General features: G+C 39.9%; 2 protein-coding genes across 4 annotated transcripts; both read right to left on the bottom strand.

Annotated features, from left to right (window-relative positions):
* Nucleotides 1–270: 270 nt before the first annotated feature.
* Nucleotides 271–12448, bottom strand: manba (mannosidase, beta A, lysosomal). Of its 2 annotated transcripts, XM_028001296.1 has the most exons (18): nt 12166–12448; nt 11210–11304; nt 11034–11139; nt 10771–10944; nt 9177–9300; nt 8867–9036; nt 8058–8168; nt 7269–7420; nt 7062–7179; nt 6301–6387; nt 5993–6160; nt 5498–5716; nt 4250–4414; nt 3447–3591; nt 3146–3288; nt 1962–2222; nt 694–925; nt 271–663 (listed from the first exon to the last, which is right to left on the bottom strand). In XM_028001296.1, exons 1-17 carry the CDS (start codon nt 12370–12372, stop codon nt 701–703), a joined length of 2670 nt encoding a protein of 889 aa, XP_027857097.1. In that variant the 5' UTR covers nt 12373–12448; the 3' UTR covers nt 271–663; nt 694–700. The 2 variants fall into 2 exon arrangements, with proteins under 2 accessions (XP_027857097.1, XP_027857096.1); XM_028001295.1 differs by having other exon boundaries at nt 271–925.
* Nucleotides 12449–13167: 719 nt separating this feature from the next.
* Nucleotides 13168–19199, bottom strand: LOC114134621 (ubiquitin-conjugating enzyme E2 D2-like). Of its 2 annotated transcripts, XM_028001358.1 has the most exons (8): nt 18802–19199; nt 17751–17814; nt 17153–17184; nt 16902–16979; nt 16462–16567; nt 15989–16082; nt 15754–15803; nt 13168–14204 (listed from the first exon to the last, which is right to left on the bottom strand). In XM_028001358.1, the coding sequence occupies exons 1-7, from the start codon at nt 18823–18825 to the stop codon at nt 15755–15757; spliced, it is 447 nt and encodes a 148-aa protein (XP_027857159.1). In that variant the 5' UTR covers nt 18826–19199; the 3' UTR covers nt 13168–14204; nt 15754. The 2 variants fall into 2 exon arrangements, with proteins under 2 accessions (XP_027857159.1, XP_027857160.1); XM_028001359.1 differs by lacking the exon at nt 15754–15803 and having other exon boundaries at nt 18802–19196.
* Nucleotides 19200–19490: the final 291 nt, after the last annotated feature.

The raw sequence follows: 19490 nt of genomic DNA, 5'->3' as shown, positions 1-19490 counted from the left end.
GCTAGGACGAGGTGGTTTTAGGCGAAATTGGTTTATGTCGCAAAACCGCAATGGAAACACGAGGCTCCTGATCAACAACCGGGTGTTGCCGCAAACCCCGTAAGAAGAAGAAGAAAACAGGAAGCAGCAAGACGATGATGGCGCAGCGACTTCTCACGAGGACAAATATTATTCACATGTGATTTTCTTTGCATTTCTTACACAATTGCAAAATTGGGTCGTTTTTTTTTTTTTTACATTGGCGGAAATATCGACAAAGTTTTGGACAGCTACTTTTACAATCTTTAAATTTAATTGTTAAATGTCTGTGGTACAAAACATTCCCAGTGGGAGGAATCAAGAGTCTGATATGACAAAAAATGTGCAAAATCAAGCAAAAAAAAAAAAAAAATGCAAGTCATTCTGCATTACGGCACCTTTGACAAATTCTGGGAGTATGAATGCTTCATGTACTGTAAAAACTCACATCCCTGAGATACTCAGCTTCTCACCACATGCAGAGCCTCACCCTGTTCCAAAAGTAGCAAATACTAATAATCCTATCTTTGTTGTTTCAGTAGGCTTAGGAAACAAAAAAAAGAAGATAAAAACATCACATTCAAAAGTCCCACAAGTGTGAAACATCTTAGAGCAGCAAAGGCTCTAAACTGGAGGCTCTCGCTTATCTACAAAACATCCACTTCAACCGGCGGGTCTCAGATCAGTAAACGTCCGTTAAAGTTGTGACGGTGAGCGATCCGGACAGTTCTCCCACACTGGTGGCTCGCCAGGCTTCAAACCTGACGGTTGCGTTTCTTGTAACCATCAGGAAGCCGTTGGAGCTGAAGCGACCGGGGACGTTTCCCACGTCCAGCCAGACGAAAGGAGCCACGGCGGCGGAGTGGAGGGTAACCGCGAAGCCCGACTCGTCCTCCTGAACCTTCACCTGGCGGAGGAAGAAAAAAATAAAACAAAAAAATAAATAAATCAACTAACACTTGATTCAAAAAGTTAAAGGTAAGCAGTCATTCATATGTGCGGTAGATATGACCACGAGTAGAGAAGACCCGGTTGTTTTCCCGTTAGGTACCTTCAGTGCTCAAAACCGAACACAAACAGTTTAGAAGCATCTAGAAAGGAAACCAACTTCCATAGATTGGTGGCGGCTATTTAATCAGGAGAGTACGGCGTCGCAGCTAACAGGAAGGTAAACTTCTACTGTAAAGTTGCTGCGTTTCATCATTTTGAGGAGACCAAATGTTGGTCGAGGAATGTGCTCAAGTAGGAAGTGTTGGGAAACGTTCAGAAATCTCAGTTAATGGAAGAGTCAACACTCTACAGGAAAACATACAGGGGAATGCTATTAGCAATGCCAATCATGATAATAGTGCTAACCATAGCAATTCTTAATAAAAGTTTTAAATTGTTAACTAATTACTTTTTCATTTAAATTTTTTTAAAAAGAGTTTAACTGCAGAGCTGTGTAACATCTCTCTGCATTATGTCAGCGCCGATATACTCGAATGCTCCTGAATGTTACGATCATTCAGTGAATGATTTATCTGTCTAACAAGTAAATATAAATCACAGTAAGTAAGATGGACACAGCGTTTATTCATTTCGTAATAACTATTGCGATGCTTAGATTGTTAGCACAGACAGTCTGAGGGATTTGTCTGGATCATCAAAATTTCAATGATACAGAGGTGAAGTTTTGAAACCTTGGCTTGTTTCTGATGAAGTCTTTGTGTTTACTTTACAATAAAAATGGAGTTAGGTCCGTTAAGTTTTCACCTTATCCAGATGGCATGGAAAAAAACACATTTCTTTGCTTCTTAAAGATGTTAAAGAGAAAAAGGAAACAGCTAAAACTGGCAGATAAAGAGGTTTACAAAAAATAAATACATTTTAAAAAAATCACAAAACATTGTGGATTTTATCATCTATTATGTGTCTAAAGTGAATTTAGGATATCTAATTACAGTAATGTTGGGTCTCTGCAGCCCCACGGCGTCTTTGGGTGAGCAGAGGAAGTGGCGGTTGGTTGGGCCGTGCTGCGCGCCGCCTTCATCTTGTAGGTGGAAGGTGAGAAGGCAGGTGAGGCGGGTGCAGTGACCGCACCCGGCCAGCAGGGCGGCAACAGACTGTTTGTAAATGACGGCAGCGCCGCCTCCGGACACCAGCAGCGGGTTTGATGTCAACGTGCAAACAGAGTCCAGGTCAGCCCAGGAGTACACTGTGACCTGACACACACACACACGCACACACACACACGAAGAAAACCCCACTGTTTCTGCTGATATGTGACTGACAAAAAGAAAGAAAAAATCAAGACTCTAAAAGCAGTAATAAATTAAATTAATAAAAAAATAAAATAAAAATAAATGTGGAAATATTCTGAAAAATACACATCTTAATAAATTACTAGGCATTATGATCCTATTAGATGCCAGATAAATACATAAATAGAGTTTTTTTCTACTTCTGTACCTTTTTTAAAAAAAAAAATCTATATATGTCTTTTTTTTTTATTCGAGGTATCCTCAATCTTTTTGTCGAACTAGATTCAAAATGGCGTCGTATCCTTCTGAACCGTAAACAGATCCAGTCTGGAAGAGCCTAGAGATTCTCGCCCATAACTGAGCCAATAAACTCATAAGAAAACGGAGATAATAATAAACTCCTGATCAAACCAAAATAAACATTAAAGATGATGTTTGCTCGAGTCACACACTAAATTTCCAGGCTATTAACAATGAGTTTAAATCACAGGCTGCGAAAGCGCTTACAAACTGTCGCCATGGTGAGAAGAAACGGACATATGAACTTTAAGAAGCTACGAAAGAGTCCGGTATAAAATGTCCAAAACTGAAATTTTGTGTTATATCTTTGTTTTTACATTAAGGTTCAGAAATGTATTTAATCAAATGATAAATAAGATTCATGCTCTCTTTAATCTGCAGATAAACTGGACATTTCATTTCCTTTAACTGAAACCAAAGGTTTAACTCAACTAGAGGGATTTTTATTTATCTTCCTAATGAGAAAGTATGTATAAAATAGGTCAAAAGTCAAAGCCTCCTTGTCTCCCCTCTTCACAGTTATGTGCCACTGATTCTGTTTGGACTCGGTGACAGATTTCAAAGGTGTACAAGTCGAAGCTAACCACAGCTCTGAGCTCCAGGTCACGACTCAGATCAGAGACGGCGTAGACCAACAGCGTGTCGTCGTCTTCGAAACCCACAGGAAGGACGGCGGCGAAGAAGTTCTGAGCAAAGTGGTGCAACATTTTCCACTTCCCACCGAACTCTGCACAAAGAGAAAGCAAAAGGCGCAACGCAGCCTTGTAACTTCAACCAGTCTCCTTGTAGCCATTAAAATAACAGTCAGAGAAATGTTGGTCAAAGAATGTAAACAGAGTTGCAAAAGAATTTTCAAAAAGGCCTTCCAGGTACCAGTTCACGCACCGATTGATGACCAGGACGGCGCCTGCCAGATGTCGTTGAGCTGCCAGTAGAGGGCGCCCATTGTGTGACCTTTGCCCTCAATTATTTCACTTCGACTCCTCCGGTAGAACTCTGTCTGCGTCTTCACACACTCGGCCTGCATGACCTGCGCAACCATCAAGACACAACTGAGATGACTGAAATCCCATTTTTATTATCGAAATAAAATCACAATATATTTCAATTAAACTTAAGGTAATTACTTATTTTTGGTGGGTTTTTTTTAAAAAAAAGCTTCATTTTGTTATACGTTTACCATTTAAATTCTGACAAACATTTAGTAGGAAACTAAGATTTTTTTTAAATTATGTACTGATTGTTTGTAGCATAGTTGGTTCGTCAGGGTTCTGCGTTTATTTATTTGTCATAACCAAAAATAACTTTCATAAACACAATAAAAACAACACTGAATGATACTTAAAAAGCGTTCACGACTTTTACCAATTTAAGAAGTACATTACATATTTATATATATCTAAACATAACATGTTTACAGAGTAGCAGATTGTTTTAGGAAAATACTTTGTTAAAGAAATAATCTTATCAAAAAATGAGACATTAGACATTAAAAGGTTAATGACAGATTGGTCTTTTATATGGACATTTCCCTTGTATAACTACTTCAGCAACAGCCCCATGAGTCTGAATGTGAGGCAATAAAAACAAGACAAAAAAAATTGTAAAAAACATGAAAATATGTTTCTAAACTCTAATTTCCGTGCAACATTGAACGCGTAGGACATGAGGTGTGTTAAGAGGTTTACCTGAGTGATGTACAGAGTGTCCGTAAATCTCTTCAGGGGAAATGTGGAGTTGGGCAGGATGAAGTGAAGAGCGGCCTGCTGCAACATCTGGCGGTTCCCGTCGTCGTGATGCTGACGGTGGGAAGAGAAATTGCTGCTGTAGCTCCAGTCTTCTTGCACGGAAACCTGAAAACACGGCAGCAGGAAAAAAAAATTAAAACTGTGAAGGTGTGGAAGACCAGGTCGGATTTTATTCCTCATAATTCAAAGATGCAAAATCTTTGCAGTTCACCCTGAAGCTTATTTTTAAATAAGCTTCATTTTGTTATATGTTTACCATTTAAAGTTTGACAAAAATTTATCAGAAAGCTGAGATTTTTTTGCCAATACTAAAAACTAGTATTTTTGGTCTAGTTTTTAGTGCAAATATATTAATAGTACAAATAAAACAAAACAAACTTACAAGTATTTTTTTCTGTAAGACACAAAAGTTTGTTTTAAATCAATAACTACCGTACTTAATATTTATTTAAAAAGTTCTAGTTTCACTGGCAGAAGTGCAAAAATGTCTTGTTATAAATGCCAGTGGAACTAGTACATTTTGAAATCAATATTAAATAATTATCGACTTAAAAAAACTCTTAGATTTTGTTGAGAAGTTACTTGTAATGCACTTTTGTTTGACCAGAACCTAGATGAAAAATAGGATTTTGTGTTTTTTATAACTTTTTACCCACCAACAAGTGACATTTAAATATCTGATCATTTCTATGCCTCCTTCCTCATCCTGTGGTCAGATTTATATCTTTAACTTTGTATCTTAAATTCAGGTGGAATTAGAAAACATTTTGCCCCGTTACAACCCGTCCAACGTATGTTAGTTAGATACGATGTGGAAAACCACAACAAAGTAGCACACAGTGTTGCAGAGGACAAACACTGATACATACATTTCAAATCTTTTTACAAATGATATGAAAAGTGTGGCCTGCATTTGTATTTAGTCCCCTATACTCTTTTATCCCTAAATAAAACAGGAATTTTTATGGTTAACTATTAACGATTTCTTTGTTTCGATTAAAGGTCAAATTTATGGAGGGCACGACTGAAAGAAACAAAAAGCCTGACAAAATTTTGAAAACAAGTATATATATTTTCTTTCCAATCCACAAATATGTGCTGCTTTGCCATGGCCTAGCAAAAATACTCAAAAAAAACCAAAACATAAATTTTCTGAAACCGTAAGAGAAAACACTTGTGTTGAATTACCGGCTGCAGAGTGGAGAAAGACGGCCAGGACTGGAAGCCGTATTCGGAGGCAAAGCGCGTCCGGGGGAACGTCTTCCAGTCCCAGCAGTCCAGGACGTAGCTGTAGAAGTGAACGTCTCCGTAGCGGGGGTCATATGGGTTCGCCGCCACCCAGCCCTCCTGCTCCGATTCAGCCCCGTTGGTCGGACTGGAGACGAGAAACGGACGACTCGGGTCCTCCTGGAGCGGATATGTGTTGTTAAATATAATTTAAAATTTTTTTTTTAAATCACACCAATCAGTCAAACGTTTATCCCAGTGTACTATAAGCCTGGTGGGCCACCACCAGTGTAAAGAGTTGTTCAAAATGAGTTAATTTTAAGAAGACAGAGCTCTTTTTTATTTTTAATTTACCAGTCTGTTACTGGGTTTTATCAGTATGTTCTGGCACAGCCGTCCCTTTAAGAACATTCATGATCTTGATATGGCCTTAAATAAAACGCCTCAAACTCTGACCTGCTGGACGATCTGCCGGATGTTGTTCACATAAAGAGTCACGTAGTCGTTCACGTAGGTCGGCTTTAGGGAAGCTGGGATGTTGAACCAGTTCGTCGCCAAGGCAGCTTCGTTTTCGTTGTTCCCGCTCCAAATAATAATGGAAGGGTGCGACTTCAGGCGCTGCACCTGAAAAACCAAAAACAGTGAGCACCACCAGCCCACAGCGTGGATGTTTCTCTGATCAGCTTTGCGTTTCAACGTGCATACATTCCTGTTTACAGACGGGAAACAAACGGAAAGCGGATCGTGTCGCCGTGTTCCCTCACCTGCTGGACCACCTCTTCTCTCACCGTCTGAACGAAGTCGTCCTCGGTGGGATACATGGCACAGGCGAACATGAAGTCCTGCCAGACCTAAGCACACGTGGATTAATGCTTCCAGAGCCCGTCTGTTCGGCGGGTTCACACAGTGCAAAATCTGCTCTCAATTCCAAAAAAATTAAAAATGGCTGCTAGTCGTCCATTTGTTTACGTCTAAACGAAGCCGCCGTGTTCTCTGGGAGTTATTGGGGGTTATTATGTGTAAGGCAGACACCAAAAGTAAAAGAAACAAAGGCTTAAAGACTTTATGTATATATATAAATGCATATAATTATATAACGTAAATTTATATAAATTTATAATTTATTTAGATTTAAATATTTATAAATTTGTGCAGTTTATATATAAACCCATTTTTATAGTAGATGGGTTTCTTGACACACAGTACTGTCCCTTTAAGAATTGTTTTGGGGACTGGTGGAGTTTATTTGACAGTAATCAGACAGGAAGTGGGCGGGGGATTTTAGGTCAAATAGGTAAAATCTGATTAAACCCACATTATGTAATATTAACACGCTACTTTATGTACATTTAAAACTTAAGACGTGTTTTAAAACAGCTACCAGACACATAATTATAGACATTAGACCCATTTCTGATCTTCAGTTATGCGCTTCCTGCTTCTGACGTTGAACACTGCAGTTTCTGAACGTTATCTTCGTAACACTGACTGGATGTGATGAATCTGTGCAGTCGGTAGACGTTACCATGACGCCCAGCTCATCGCAGATGTCATAGAACAGGTCCTGTTCATACACGCCTCCTCCCCAGACCCGCAGCGCGTTCATGTTGGCGTCGACAGCCGACTGCAGCAGGTTTCTCAAGCTGCAGGGCAATCGGAGGGAGATCTTAGGAAGAATGTGGCGCAAAAACAGGAGTTTATTTAAGCAGCACTCTGAAAAGGAGCGACCGACCTCGCAGGTGTCACTTGGTCCTGGAAGGAGTGAACTGGGATCCAGTTGGATCCTTTGAGAAAAACGGGTCGGTCGTTGACGCGGAAATAGAAGCTCAAGCCCGGGGATCCGACGACGGGCTCCTGGATGAGTTCCACAGTGCGAAAAAACACCTGCAACAGAGATTCAGCTTATAATTGAAGACATTACATTTTTTTATTATTTTAAGTTAAATTCTGCAGGTCTAATAGCTTCCAGCAGCTGAATTTCTGTACATTCTAACATAACATGTGGTGAGAAATTTATTTAAGTTAAGATTTTGAAGCCTGAAGGGTGTGTGTGAGGTGAGGGTAGGCGGTAGAAACTTCAAAGCTTATATTTTGAGATATTTATTGCGATAATAAAAAAGGATTTAAAACTTCTTTACAGTCTTATTTTAGGCAAATGTATGGACGAGACTGCATTTTAATGCAATCATAGCCCATAAAACACAACCACTGCTCATAAAAACACTAAACAGGCTTTGCTAGGACACTACTTACAAAAAGAAGTGGTTTTTTTTACTAAACTGCACATAGTAACAGTATTTAATCAGATTTATGGATTTATTGATACTTTCAGGGAACAAACAGAGGAGAAAATGAAATAACCATTTTCAAACACCCTAAATTGGAATTTATCATTGTAACAATAAATCCACACTCCTGTAATCATACGAAAATTTTCACCATGGTAAGATGATAGTTTGATCGTAAATGTCAGCCTGTTGCACTGCAAGTAAAACGTCTGAAACTAGAGGAAGAGCCTGACCTTGGACTCTTTGTGCAGGATCAGAAACGTCCCCAGAAAAGCCCTGACAGTGAGCAGGTAAGCGGGCTGATCGCCGAGTCCACTGGGCCACCAGAGCTTCACCTCTCTGATCTGGACAAAACAATAATAATTTTTAAAAAACAACAACAACAACAAAAAAACAGGTAAAGACACATAAATAAAGAGATTAGACCCGTTTTTGACATCACAAACCTTGACAACATTACATCAATACGTCCCTCCTGTTTTTTGTGATTCTACTGTTGTGGACATTCACTCAAAAATTTTAAAAATCCCCGCATTTGTGCTTTAATGCATAATTGTGACTTTATTGCAAAACCAATCAAAAACTTCAGGTTTAAGCGATGCCAACTCCCACCTGCAGGTGGCTGTGTTTCTTACCCCTACTACATCGCTGCCTCAGCCTGACTTGAAGTCAAGTTACAATCCATGTAGATGCAATACTTACATAAGTGCAAGAATTGCAAAATTTCTCGCAAATATTTATAAATTAGTGCCATAAAAAAATGAAAAATAACAAGAAATTGTGAAATTCTGGAGAGATTAATCAATGTTATTTCATTTCAAGAATGACTCATGCAGCCACAACTTTTTCTTTATATTTAAAGCTTGTTAATGGGTTTTATCAGTGCATTCTGGTACTTTGAAAACAGTTTCACCTCTCTGTTCTGGACAAAACAAGAACAAAAAACCCCTAAAGAGGATTTAAAAAATATGTATATATGATAAGAAAAGGGATTATTTAAATCTAAAAACTTCTAAACCTTCAACAGAGCTGTAGAGGGCACCTGGTTGATGTTTAAGGTGAAGTTGTAGTTGAACTTTCCCTGGAGGAACGTCGTCGGGGCAGCTCGTTTTGAGTTCAGCTCGGATACGGAGATTTCTACTTTGCCGTGGAACGACTGAGCTGCGTCAACCAGAAGCTCCACCTGCAGCCTCCACTGAGACGAGCTGCGATCTGGACCAGCAGAACAAAGAAGCAAGCCGCTCCGTTTACTGTCCCCTGAGATTCCTTTAAGGTTCAGCGCGTTTCTTCTTTTTGATTCGTAGTTCTGAGCAAGAAAAGGGAGTCGGTGATGAATATCAGCTGGAACTTACTGTACAGAGGAAGAGAGGAAAGCTGGATAAGCTGCAGGATGTCGAACGCCTCCAGTCGGACTCCTTTCCAAAGGCCCATGGTGGGAAAGGAAGGGCCCCAGTCCCAGCTGAAGGAGCTCTGCTCCTGCATTAAAAAAAAGACATCAGCTTTGAAGATCAGCTTTAAAATAGTGACGTTTTCACGTGAGAACTGCAAACTTTAAGGGAAATTTTTAGGATCTTTTTTGTGTGTGTGTGTGTGTGTGTGGGTGTGTGGGTGTGTGTGTGTGTGTGTGTGTGTGTGTGTGCGATAAACCAACGGACAGCGATGCATCAACTTGTGGATTGACAAAGTTTAAATAAATGAAACGACACAGTGGAGCAACTTGAACAGAGCATGAATACGATGAAATACGGTGGTGGCAGCATCATGCTGTGGGGATGTTTGCACATAGGACAGGAAAGCTGGTAAAAGTCGATTTGAAACTGTTTTCGCACGACGAGCAAAAACATACAATAGAATGATTAAAACAACAAATCGGGGCTGAAACAATTAATCGTGACCAATCGATGATTGAGATGATTGTCAAGTAATTTAGTAATCGATTAATCATCAACTGGAGTTTTCAGGGAGAAGAAAATGGACATTTTTCTGAAATAACAGAGCAATAACTAAGCTAGAACTGTGCAAATATATTTTGGATTTGATAGAAAAAAACGTAACTTATGAGTGAAGTCGCACAGTTTTAGTTTCACCTGGTACAAAAAACTGTACCAACCAACTACACATTACATCTACGCCGTGCTAATGTTGTTTGAAGTACTTTTTTTTTTTAGCTTCAGCTTCATCCTTTGAGCAAAATGTAAAGGTCACTGCATTTCATGCAATAGTGTTTATACTCTTATTTTAAAAAGGAATGGAATTATTTGTATATTTATATTTTTTCAATGAATTTTTTATCTTGTATAACTAACTTTTTATCCGAGTCATCGTCAGAATAGTTGATTACTTAAATAATCAACGATGCATGTGTGAGATTGATCCGGTCAGAAGTCCAGACCCACATCGGATGGAGAATCTGTGCAGCGGCTCGATTCGATCAGACAGAAAGGAAGGAAAACAAAGTATTTTTGTCTCCAGACAAAATTTTGTAGAAACAATCTGCTGAGTTTTCCATCCATCCATCCATCCATTTTCTGTTCACCCTTGTCCCTAATGGGGTCGGGAGGGTTGCTGGTGCCCATCTCCAGCTACGTTCCGGGCGAGAGGCGGGGTACACCCTGGACAGGTCGCCAGTCTGTCGCAGGGCAACACAGAGACACACAGGACAAACAACCATGCACACACACACTCACACCTAGGGAGAATTTAGAGAAACCAATTGACCTGACAGTCATGTTTTTGGACTGTGGGAGGAAGCCGGAGTACCCGGAGAGAACCCACGCATGCACAGGGAGAACATGCAAACTCCATGCAGAAAGACCCCGGCCGGGAATCGAACCCAGGACCTTCTTGCTGCAAGGCAACAGTGCTACCAACTGCGCCACTGTGCAGCCCCCTGCTGAGTTTTACGAGTCGTTTTGTATTCAAGGCCAAAGCATATTTCCTTCTTACTTTTCGAATGAAATTGACGTGACATTCGCCTTTCTGGACGTCTGGCGGACATTCGGGAGGAACGGCGTAGGAAGAGTGAGCTCTCCGCCGCTCTGCGGCGTACAGGACCGGAGAAAGGAAAGCCACTTCCAGAACGTTCTCGCCGTCTTTCAGCAGATCTCTGACGGAGAAGTCCTGCCCTCCACACAAACAAGAGAGAGAGTTTTAAAGAAACGGCACACCGGTACAAGTCAACACCGGATGCCCTTTTGAGCCGAACTCACATATCTGCGAAACATGTTGTCCGTCTTCCCCAGGACGATCCCGTTAAGAGAGATGGACGCGACTGTGTCCACGCCGTCGAAGATGAGCAGCGCCTTCTGTTTGAACCTGATGTAGCGAAGAGTAAAGAAACGGGTCATAAAATTTGACCAACAATATTACAAACAGGAACACTGACCGTATCTGAGGAGACGCAGTAAATGTGGTCGTATACGTCCAGTTGTCGAGGGCGATCCATCGGTACGAAACATCGTTAAACCTGAAATATGGGTCCTAGAATTAAGAAACAAAACATGATTTAATTTGAAATCGCCAATTAAAAAACAATTTAACGACTTAAACAAGATTTTTCTCTGCAACTCACACAAACGCTGAAAATGTGTGAGCAACAGCACACAGTAAGCTTTACTGGAGCATTTGTTATCGTCTCTCTGTGACATATAGTGACATATAGTCTCATCAAGGCAACAAAAAGTCATGGATTACTAATTAGAAATTTCTATTAAGTCTGATCATGTCGTATCTCTGTTTGGCTTTCTAACCAAACGGCCAGACAGAGGTTTAAAGAGGAGCAGCAAAAGCAAATGACATGGATTAGCAGTGCTTTGCCAACTCACCACCTCCCAGAACATGTTACAGTGGAATATCATCTTTACTGCCCAGATAATGAGTTGTTAGCATGTCAAGACATTCTAGAGATTATCATACAGTCAAAGCCCTCTTCAGATTTACCAATATTCCCAGTGGCTCTTTGAAGATACTTGGCTGACACCAGTTATACTTGACTTACCTCTGAGATTGGTAAAGTATTTTTAAATGAATTGGATTTATATCGACTTAAATTAAAACCCATTTTTCACATTTATTTAAACTGATTGTCAACGAGATCCCAATAACTCTTCGACATAATTTAAAAATAATGAATTTCCTAATATGGGAAAGTACTGCAAACACCGCCTCTAAAGCTTAGGGACTATTCTGCATTCTAACAGGAAACACCAGCAACGATTTTTATTCCTGCGAAACTTTGCTAATTTAGCAAAAATGTGCACGGATGTCGCTCCGCCGGAGACCTGACAGCTTTACAGTTTACTCGGAGTTGACGGTACATAAAAATACAATTTTCCTTCCTACCTGGATGTACTGCTGCCGCCGCAGGGCGGAGTGAACGCAGCCAGGTACCTCCGCAGGCAGAAGCAGCGACCCGTTGGAGTTTGACAGCCTCCATTTTCCGTTCAGACTCAGCTCCAGTCGCTGCTCCTCTGCTGAAAAGAGAGCCGGAAGAACTCCGACAGCTAGCCACAGCAAACCCCAGCTCAAAGGAGTCCGAACCTGCGCCATGGAGGCATAGTTTACACCGCCACGACTGGTTGGCTTGTGATAGACGAAGAGCGCTTCCGTGTTCGTCACGTGACAAAACCTGTGACGGTCAGCTGATGGCGGAGGGATATTAGTGGCGCGAAAACAAGCATTTTGTTTTAAGCACTTAAAAAGGCCGTCACATTGGTATTGTTTTGTTTTAATACCAATGTCGCACTTTTTTTTTAAACTAACATTTTGCCAATAAGAAAAACACTACGTAGGTTGAGTGAAACTGGTGCAAAACCAATTTTATAATCCCCACAGCAACAATTACATTTGCCATTTAAAATTAGAAACAGGAGGCGGAAATAATTGTAAGCAAGGACTTTAAAAATGAGCCATTTCAGTTAAATTTCGTTTGCCGCAGGACATTTTTCTCAGTGGGCGGGGCTAAAAGCTTGGCAGACTATTGTACAGATCAACCAATCAGAAGCCAGTATTTTCAGACAAGTCATGGTGACCAATTGAAAGGCAAAAACTGTCTACAAAAGGCGTGTTTCAAGGCTACATTTTTTCAGCTTAATATATTAATCAGTTTTTCCAACCCAATGAAATGGGTACTTTCAGCACTAGATGCAAAAATATGCTTCCATTCCAAATTTCTTTGAGTATTTTCTATGTAATCAGTCAAAGACTGATCACAATGTATTCAACCCTATTTGTAATCAAACCACTTTATTGCAGTTAGTTCCAGATTTTTACCCACAGCGTCAAACTGAGCAAAGATTAAATTTTTTTGTCGTTTCTCATTGATGAAAAACAGCATCAAAAGAATATAGTTTGGAGAAACTTTATTGAAGGGGAAACTAAAAAGAAACAGAGCTATGAGTTGATCATCAACCCTTTAGCTTTGCATCAACATTTCAGGGCTACAAGAAGACAGTGTTTGAGTGGGCATAAAAATGAAGAGAAAAGAAAAATGCTCATCTACTGGCTTCTAAATAACAGAAAAAAAAGAAATGAAAAGCATTTGTGAAGAACCAATCCCCTCCCCCCCAACTGTTCAACCTTACAATTCACTTAATTTGCAGAAACATCAGATATAATAGCCTACCTTTATTAACATGCATAAAATACAACATTGAACTTCTTATATTTGTTTCCTTAACATTGATATATGCTGCTCTGCTTCTCTGTACACACTTTGACAGTGGAATAAGATACACTTATCAGATAGATTCCTACACTATTGATCAGAGAAACATACTGACGTCACCTCAGTTCATGAGATGCAACCAGTTTCCTCGCGCTCAAAATTCTGCTATCTGATAAAATGCAGAATTATACCAATTAGGGAAGAAACGTTTTCAAGAAACTGCCAGCTCAAAGAGAAATGCAGCGATCAGAGACAAAAATCCAGCCGGATGACGAATTGGAGAGGGCATCGTGGGATTGATTTTTCAGCAGGTTTCAGGGGAACAGCTGCGTCCGAGTTTTGAAGTGTGGAAATGATTACAATGTGTCGAGCGCTCTCGCTCTGGTGTTAGGAGCTATGATTTCGTTGGTTTTTTTTTTCCTTCTGTTCAACTCAAAAAGGAGTCACAATTTGACAGAAACTGGCATGACCTACAGAGAAAACACTATCTTCTTATGAGCGTGCAGGTGGGGGGGGGAAGAAAATAAAAAAAAAACAAAAATAAAAAAAGAGGGGAGGTCAAATGCATTGATTAACCAAAAATACAGTGAAAAAGAAAAAAAAAAACTGAATCCCGTAATTTTAAGTTTGAACCAGCAACGATTTCCACCTGCTCTTCAAACGATGTCATCACATTGCGTACTTCTGTGTCCATTCTTTCGCCATTTTTATGTATCTGTGAGGAGAAAGACAGTCGTTAATTATTAATACCAAATATTTCAGGTTCAGCGGTGAGGTTGTCGTGTAGCTTTAGACTTCTTTAAACACATGCACCTTCAGGTCAAAAACATGTCCTACATTATTCACTCAAACGTCAGGGACTGTCTCCATTTACATAAATGGGGGAGTTTAGAGAGAAATTATGTTCATGCTCAAGTTAGTAATCTTTCACATGCACACATACCCTGTTCCAATTTGTTAAAACACAAATCCTTGTGATGGAAGACAATTTTAGTACACTTTTCATCCATATATGGAAAAGGATGTTGGTATTTTTTTTGTATGTTTCACAGATAAACAGAGATGCACCAACGATTCAGCTGCCGCCTGTCTGGAAACTCAAAAATTGGACCCTTTTTCCTGATCATTGAATGCACCCTAAGCAATTGCTACCAGGCAACACTGATACGCAAGACACTTTAGTTTGGGTGACATTAAATAAAGAAGACAGTTTTCTGCTATCAGATTTATCCTTCTTAATGTCCAACATGTCTGAGTTACAACATGCTGGATGCCTTTTGGAAATCTTAATACGAAAATAATATATATACACACTGCTTTTGGCTGTGTCAGTCATTATTAGTAGATGCCAAAGTCCGTTCACAGATGTTGGTTAATCTCTTGTCTTTGCTTCCAAATGAGTTTCAAACCAACTGCATTCAGACAGGAAGGCTAACTGTGCTAATCCATAAACTAAAAGCTATAAACAAGTTTCAATGCCTTTCTTGTATTACAGATGAGATCAAAATAATAAAAAAAATCAGCCAATATTAGTATCAGCAAAACCTGGCCAAAAAAAATCTGATTTGTGCATCTTTGGGCTGGACAATATGGCTGAAAAACGTATCATGACGCAAGCGTTTCATATCAGTTGATTATTATTGATCAGGTTTTTTTGTTCCAAATGCATGAAATGGTGGCATAACATTTCCTCTTTTAGCCAGTTTTCACTCCATGATGTTTTTTTTTTTAAAAAAGTGGTTCTGAGAGGAAACTTAAACTACTACTGCTGCACAAATTACTCAGCATGTCGTTGCTAGGTAACAAAAGAGTGAGTTAGTTGACACCAATCACCAATGGCTAAAGTCTTTCCTCTGATCTGGATCTGCCGTTCAGGATCGGAGTTTAGTGAAATTATTGAATATTTCATCAGACGTATTATCTATTGAGATTGACCATGTATCCATAGCAATATATAAATTATTTTATTGTCCAGCACCAGTGCATCTCTACCAAAAGAAAAGAAAAATCTGAATTTCATTTTGCACAGAATGATCTTGTGTCTCAGTGTCAAAATAAAAACAGGTAAAGTTTTTAAGCATAAATCAAAACGTTGAGATCAATAAATGGGTTCCTGTAAATCTTATGAAACAATTTGACTAATCAAATTTTCCCCTTTTATAAACACAGACACAAGCCTCTGGTTAGGCCAGTGAGGTCAGAGCATGGCAGCACATCCAGTCTCATAGCAGCAGCCAAGATGCAGCTCCAGCCCTTCACCTTACCCTAAAGCATGGCATATTTTGTTGTCCACTCCTGAGCTAGTTTATTGTACCTAACAAAGTGAAACCAGATTACATAACAGATCCCAGCCATTTTAAAGATATAACTATATATATAGAGAGAGATATAAAAAGTCAAATATAGTTTCTAACACACCATAAATATATATAGTTGAAATGACTGTTAACCAGATACACAACTGGCTCATTTTCATGTTTATTCAACATGGGTACTTACTTCTGACTATCTGTTTTGTAGATTCGTGCAATCTCTGGCACTAGTGGGTCGTCGGGGTTTGGGTCACATAGGAGTGAGCAAATGGAGAGAAGAACTGAAAGAAAAAGAAAAACTTTACAAATAAGCCATTCTAGACATTAAATGTCATTTTCTATATTTTTGACTTAAATGCTGCCATTAGGGCCTCGCTTTTGTCAGACTGCCCCAGGGCAGCTGTGGCTGCTGTCCAGTAGCTTGCCACCATCAGTGTGTGAGTGAATGACTAATGTGAAATGTTTTAGGGTCCTCTGGTGTTGATAAAGTACAAAGCCATTCAGCATTTCTGTCAGTGTCTTTTGTATCTAGCATTGTCATTTAACCTGACCACATAAGACAATTTATTTTGACAAGATTAAGACTTAATACATGTGTGTGTATATATAAAAAAGAACTAAACCCAAATCTCACCACTTGAGTCACATGAATATTCATACCTTTAGAAATAGTAAGTGCTGGAGACCACTGTGATCTGAGAATATCCAGACAGATACTGCCGTTACTGTTAATATTTGGGTGGTAAATTCTTGTTGTGAATGCAACCTGAAGGGAAAGAGGGGGAAAAAACAAACAAAACAAAAAAAACAGAACATATACGTTAGATAAGGCAAAGCTGTACACGTTAGGTACATATTTTAAATTCCTTCTTCCAGAGCGGTGACTGCCTGCTTCTGGAATGACAGGTAGTGCGTCACAAGTTTCCAAACAAACAAATGGGTTCCAAAAACCAGTTTGATTTACAAGAGCTGTTTATGATGGGTTGATTAAGAAGATAAGAGGGACAGTAACTTTACCCCCCACCCCCAAAAAATATTTATATATTTTCACTGTGACCATGTGTTCTAGCGTTGTTGTTTTATTGAGTGTGTCGGCTTACCTTGGGTGGTTTGAAGGGGTAGTCTGTTGGAAAATGAATTGTCAAGAAGAAAACTCCTCCCTGATATGGACTGTCGCTCTGAAACATGGACACAGTTTTTGCTTTAGAAAGGATTCAACACTTCCTGAACGCAGCTCTCTAACATTTTCAAGTCAAATTTTGACCTTTATCTTACGGACGCATTGAAAGGCAGCCAAGAACGCCATTCCGGTTTATGTTGGTGCGCAACTATTATGTCATAAAATACTTACTGGTCCCATGATTGTGGCCTGCCAGTGAAACACTGCGGAGAACAGAAAGCAAAACTTTAGAAAATGGTGAAAGGTCACAGGTATGTGATCTGACGGGAAGTAATCAGCCAGATATTTCTCATAGCTTCCCGGCAGCAAATGTTTTGTGTTCCCTCTCGCTGGGCAACTCTGTAAAATATATTTTATACATAGGAGACTAGAATTTGCACATTTTGTTTTCACCCACCAATTCAAATGATGATTTTTTCCCCCTCCATTTTTAAATTTGACATAGGACAATTTGGGCATTTTAGTCAATTACTACATGTTCCCAAAGCCATGTTTTCTGATCCACTTTGATTTGGAGTTTTTTCCCCTCCATTTTCTTTCAAATTCAAAACAAAAATCAAAAGAACCTACAGCACTTAAAAATAAATAAATAAAAAATAAACAATACAGCAGAGGAGCAGCAACAACAAAGATCAAAACTTAAACTGGCAGGTCAGGATAAGCCAGATCTGTACATCTTTACAAATTATATTACATTAGTAAATTAATAGGTTCTTTTGAAAAACAATGTGGCTGAAATGAAAGGTAAAAAAATATAAAAGAAACTTACTGTCATCACCCACTGGGCCAGCTGAGCACTGTGCTGGAGGGTCACGAGCCAGGTCATTAAGTTCCTATAATAATAATAAAAAAAATTAGTTAAAACAACTAATTAGCTGACAGTGATGGGTCAATATTATTTAAAAGCAGTGTAAGGAATTGAGCTTTTAAAATCCCGAGTGTCAAAATTTCCCTTCCCCAACATCCACTGACACTGTTGACCCCCTTTCTATTCTCCAGTTGCATCTGTGGACCACCTACCATCATCTTACACCCTAAACTGGAAAATTCACCCTATGTACGTGCTGTAAAAGCTACCCTGTTATTTATGGGTATACAGCTATTTTAGAGTGAGGTGGAAGCATTGCCCCACCCCGGCCTTCAGACACCATTTCACAAACAAGTTGAGGGATTTCCTTGAAGGAATATTCTAGAGTGAAGAAATTAAGCCGACCTGTCAACACTTTTAGTGCGAGTGTCCATTTAACAGCTCGACGTAAATGTAAATATAGGTAAATGAGTAGGAGCAAACTCCCAGGAAATCCGTAATTTTAGCCGACGTAGAGTACAAAGACGGATTCAGAAAGTAAAAGAGAAAAAAAAAAGGGAAAAGAAAAGAAAATGAGTCATGGAGTCCCGACTGGAAATGTTGGCAACTGCCGTAGTTCAGCACGAGCTCTGGGCGACCGGAGGGCCCGAAACCGCGCGTTGTGTGTGAAGGTATGAAGAACCGTGACAACTATGCGACATCTTGTTGTCAACCCGTCTCGATGAACAAAGTTAGCCTGTAACTGAAACTGCTAACAATAGCCAACGAGCCGCCTGGTGTTTAGCGAATAAACCTTAACCGACGTACGTCAGTGCTTAGCCGGCAAGAAGGAAGTTTATAAGAAACAACGCAAACTAAACTCGAAATTCATCAAAGTGGCGTACGTGAAGGAATTGTGAAGTTGACGCTTCCTCGAACACGCAGCACCGCCTGGTTTCACAGGATACGGCTGCATTGTGGGTGGCTAGCCCGGCTAACGCGACTAGCTAACATTTTAACGACGGCGTCTTACCTTGTGAATCCTTTTCAGAGCCATCCTTTCTCGGTGTTCTCGTCTTTTGAGCGAAGGTTTTGCGGTCCAGCTACTGAACGTCAGCTGTAATCTGCCAGGGCGATTCGTTCAGTTGGAGTAACTGACGCTGGGTCAACTCGGCGGCCTTTCTTCTTCGGCTAGCGCAGTTAGCTGGCTAGCTAGCGTGCTAAAACTACGTATGCGCGGAGTTCAAACACCAGATGTTACGCTCTCTTCTGATAAACTGTTCGTTTTCGCACAGCGGCAGTTACTTATACAAGACTCTTGGTGTCCACGTTTGAAACTAAATAAGTGCCTGTGTCGATCAAAAAAAAAAAAAAGAATCGTTAAGACGACTGCGCTCCTCTCGTTTTGGTTTCGGTCGACGCTGTTAGGTAACTAGCGGCTGTCTACATATAAGTGAAGCTTTATGACGACGGAAGGCGGTCCTAACCGCGCGTGACGCAGCGGATATGATGGCAAATTGGGCGCAAGCCTACAGTAAGACCAAACGAGTCAGACGAGTCGTGAAATCTGATCCTTTATAAACACACCAAAAAAATATTAATTTGACATGTGATGCTTCGTGTTTGGGTTTTGTGAGTCGCTATTTGTAAGAAAAAAGAAAAGCACAAAAGTTGTAGTAAAAGTGTTTGACTATAGCAGAAGGACAACGTTTCAATCAGTTG

Source organism: Xiphophorus couchianus, chromosome 19 (assembly GCF_001444195.1).
Source record: "Xiphophorus couchianus chromosome 19, X_couchianus-1.0, whole genome shotgun sequence".
NCBI classification, from domain to species: Eukaryota; Metazoa; Chordata; class Actinopteri; order Cyprinodontiformes; family Poeciliidae; genus Xiphophorus; species Xiphophorus couchianus.
This window is presented reverse-complemented; position numbering and strand designations above follow the sequence as displayed.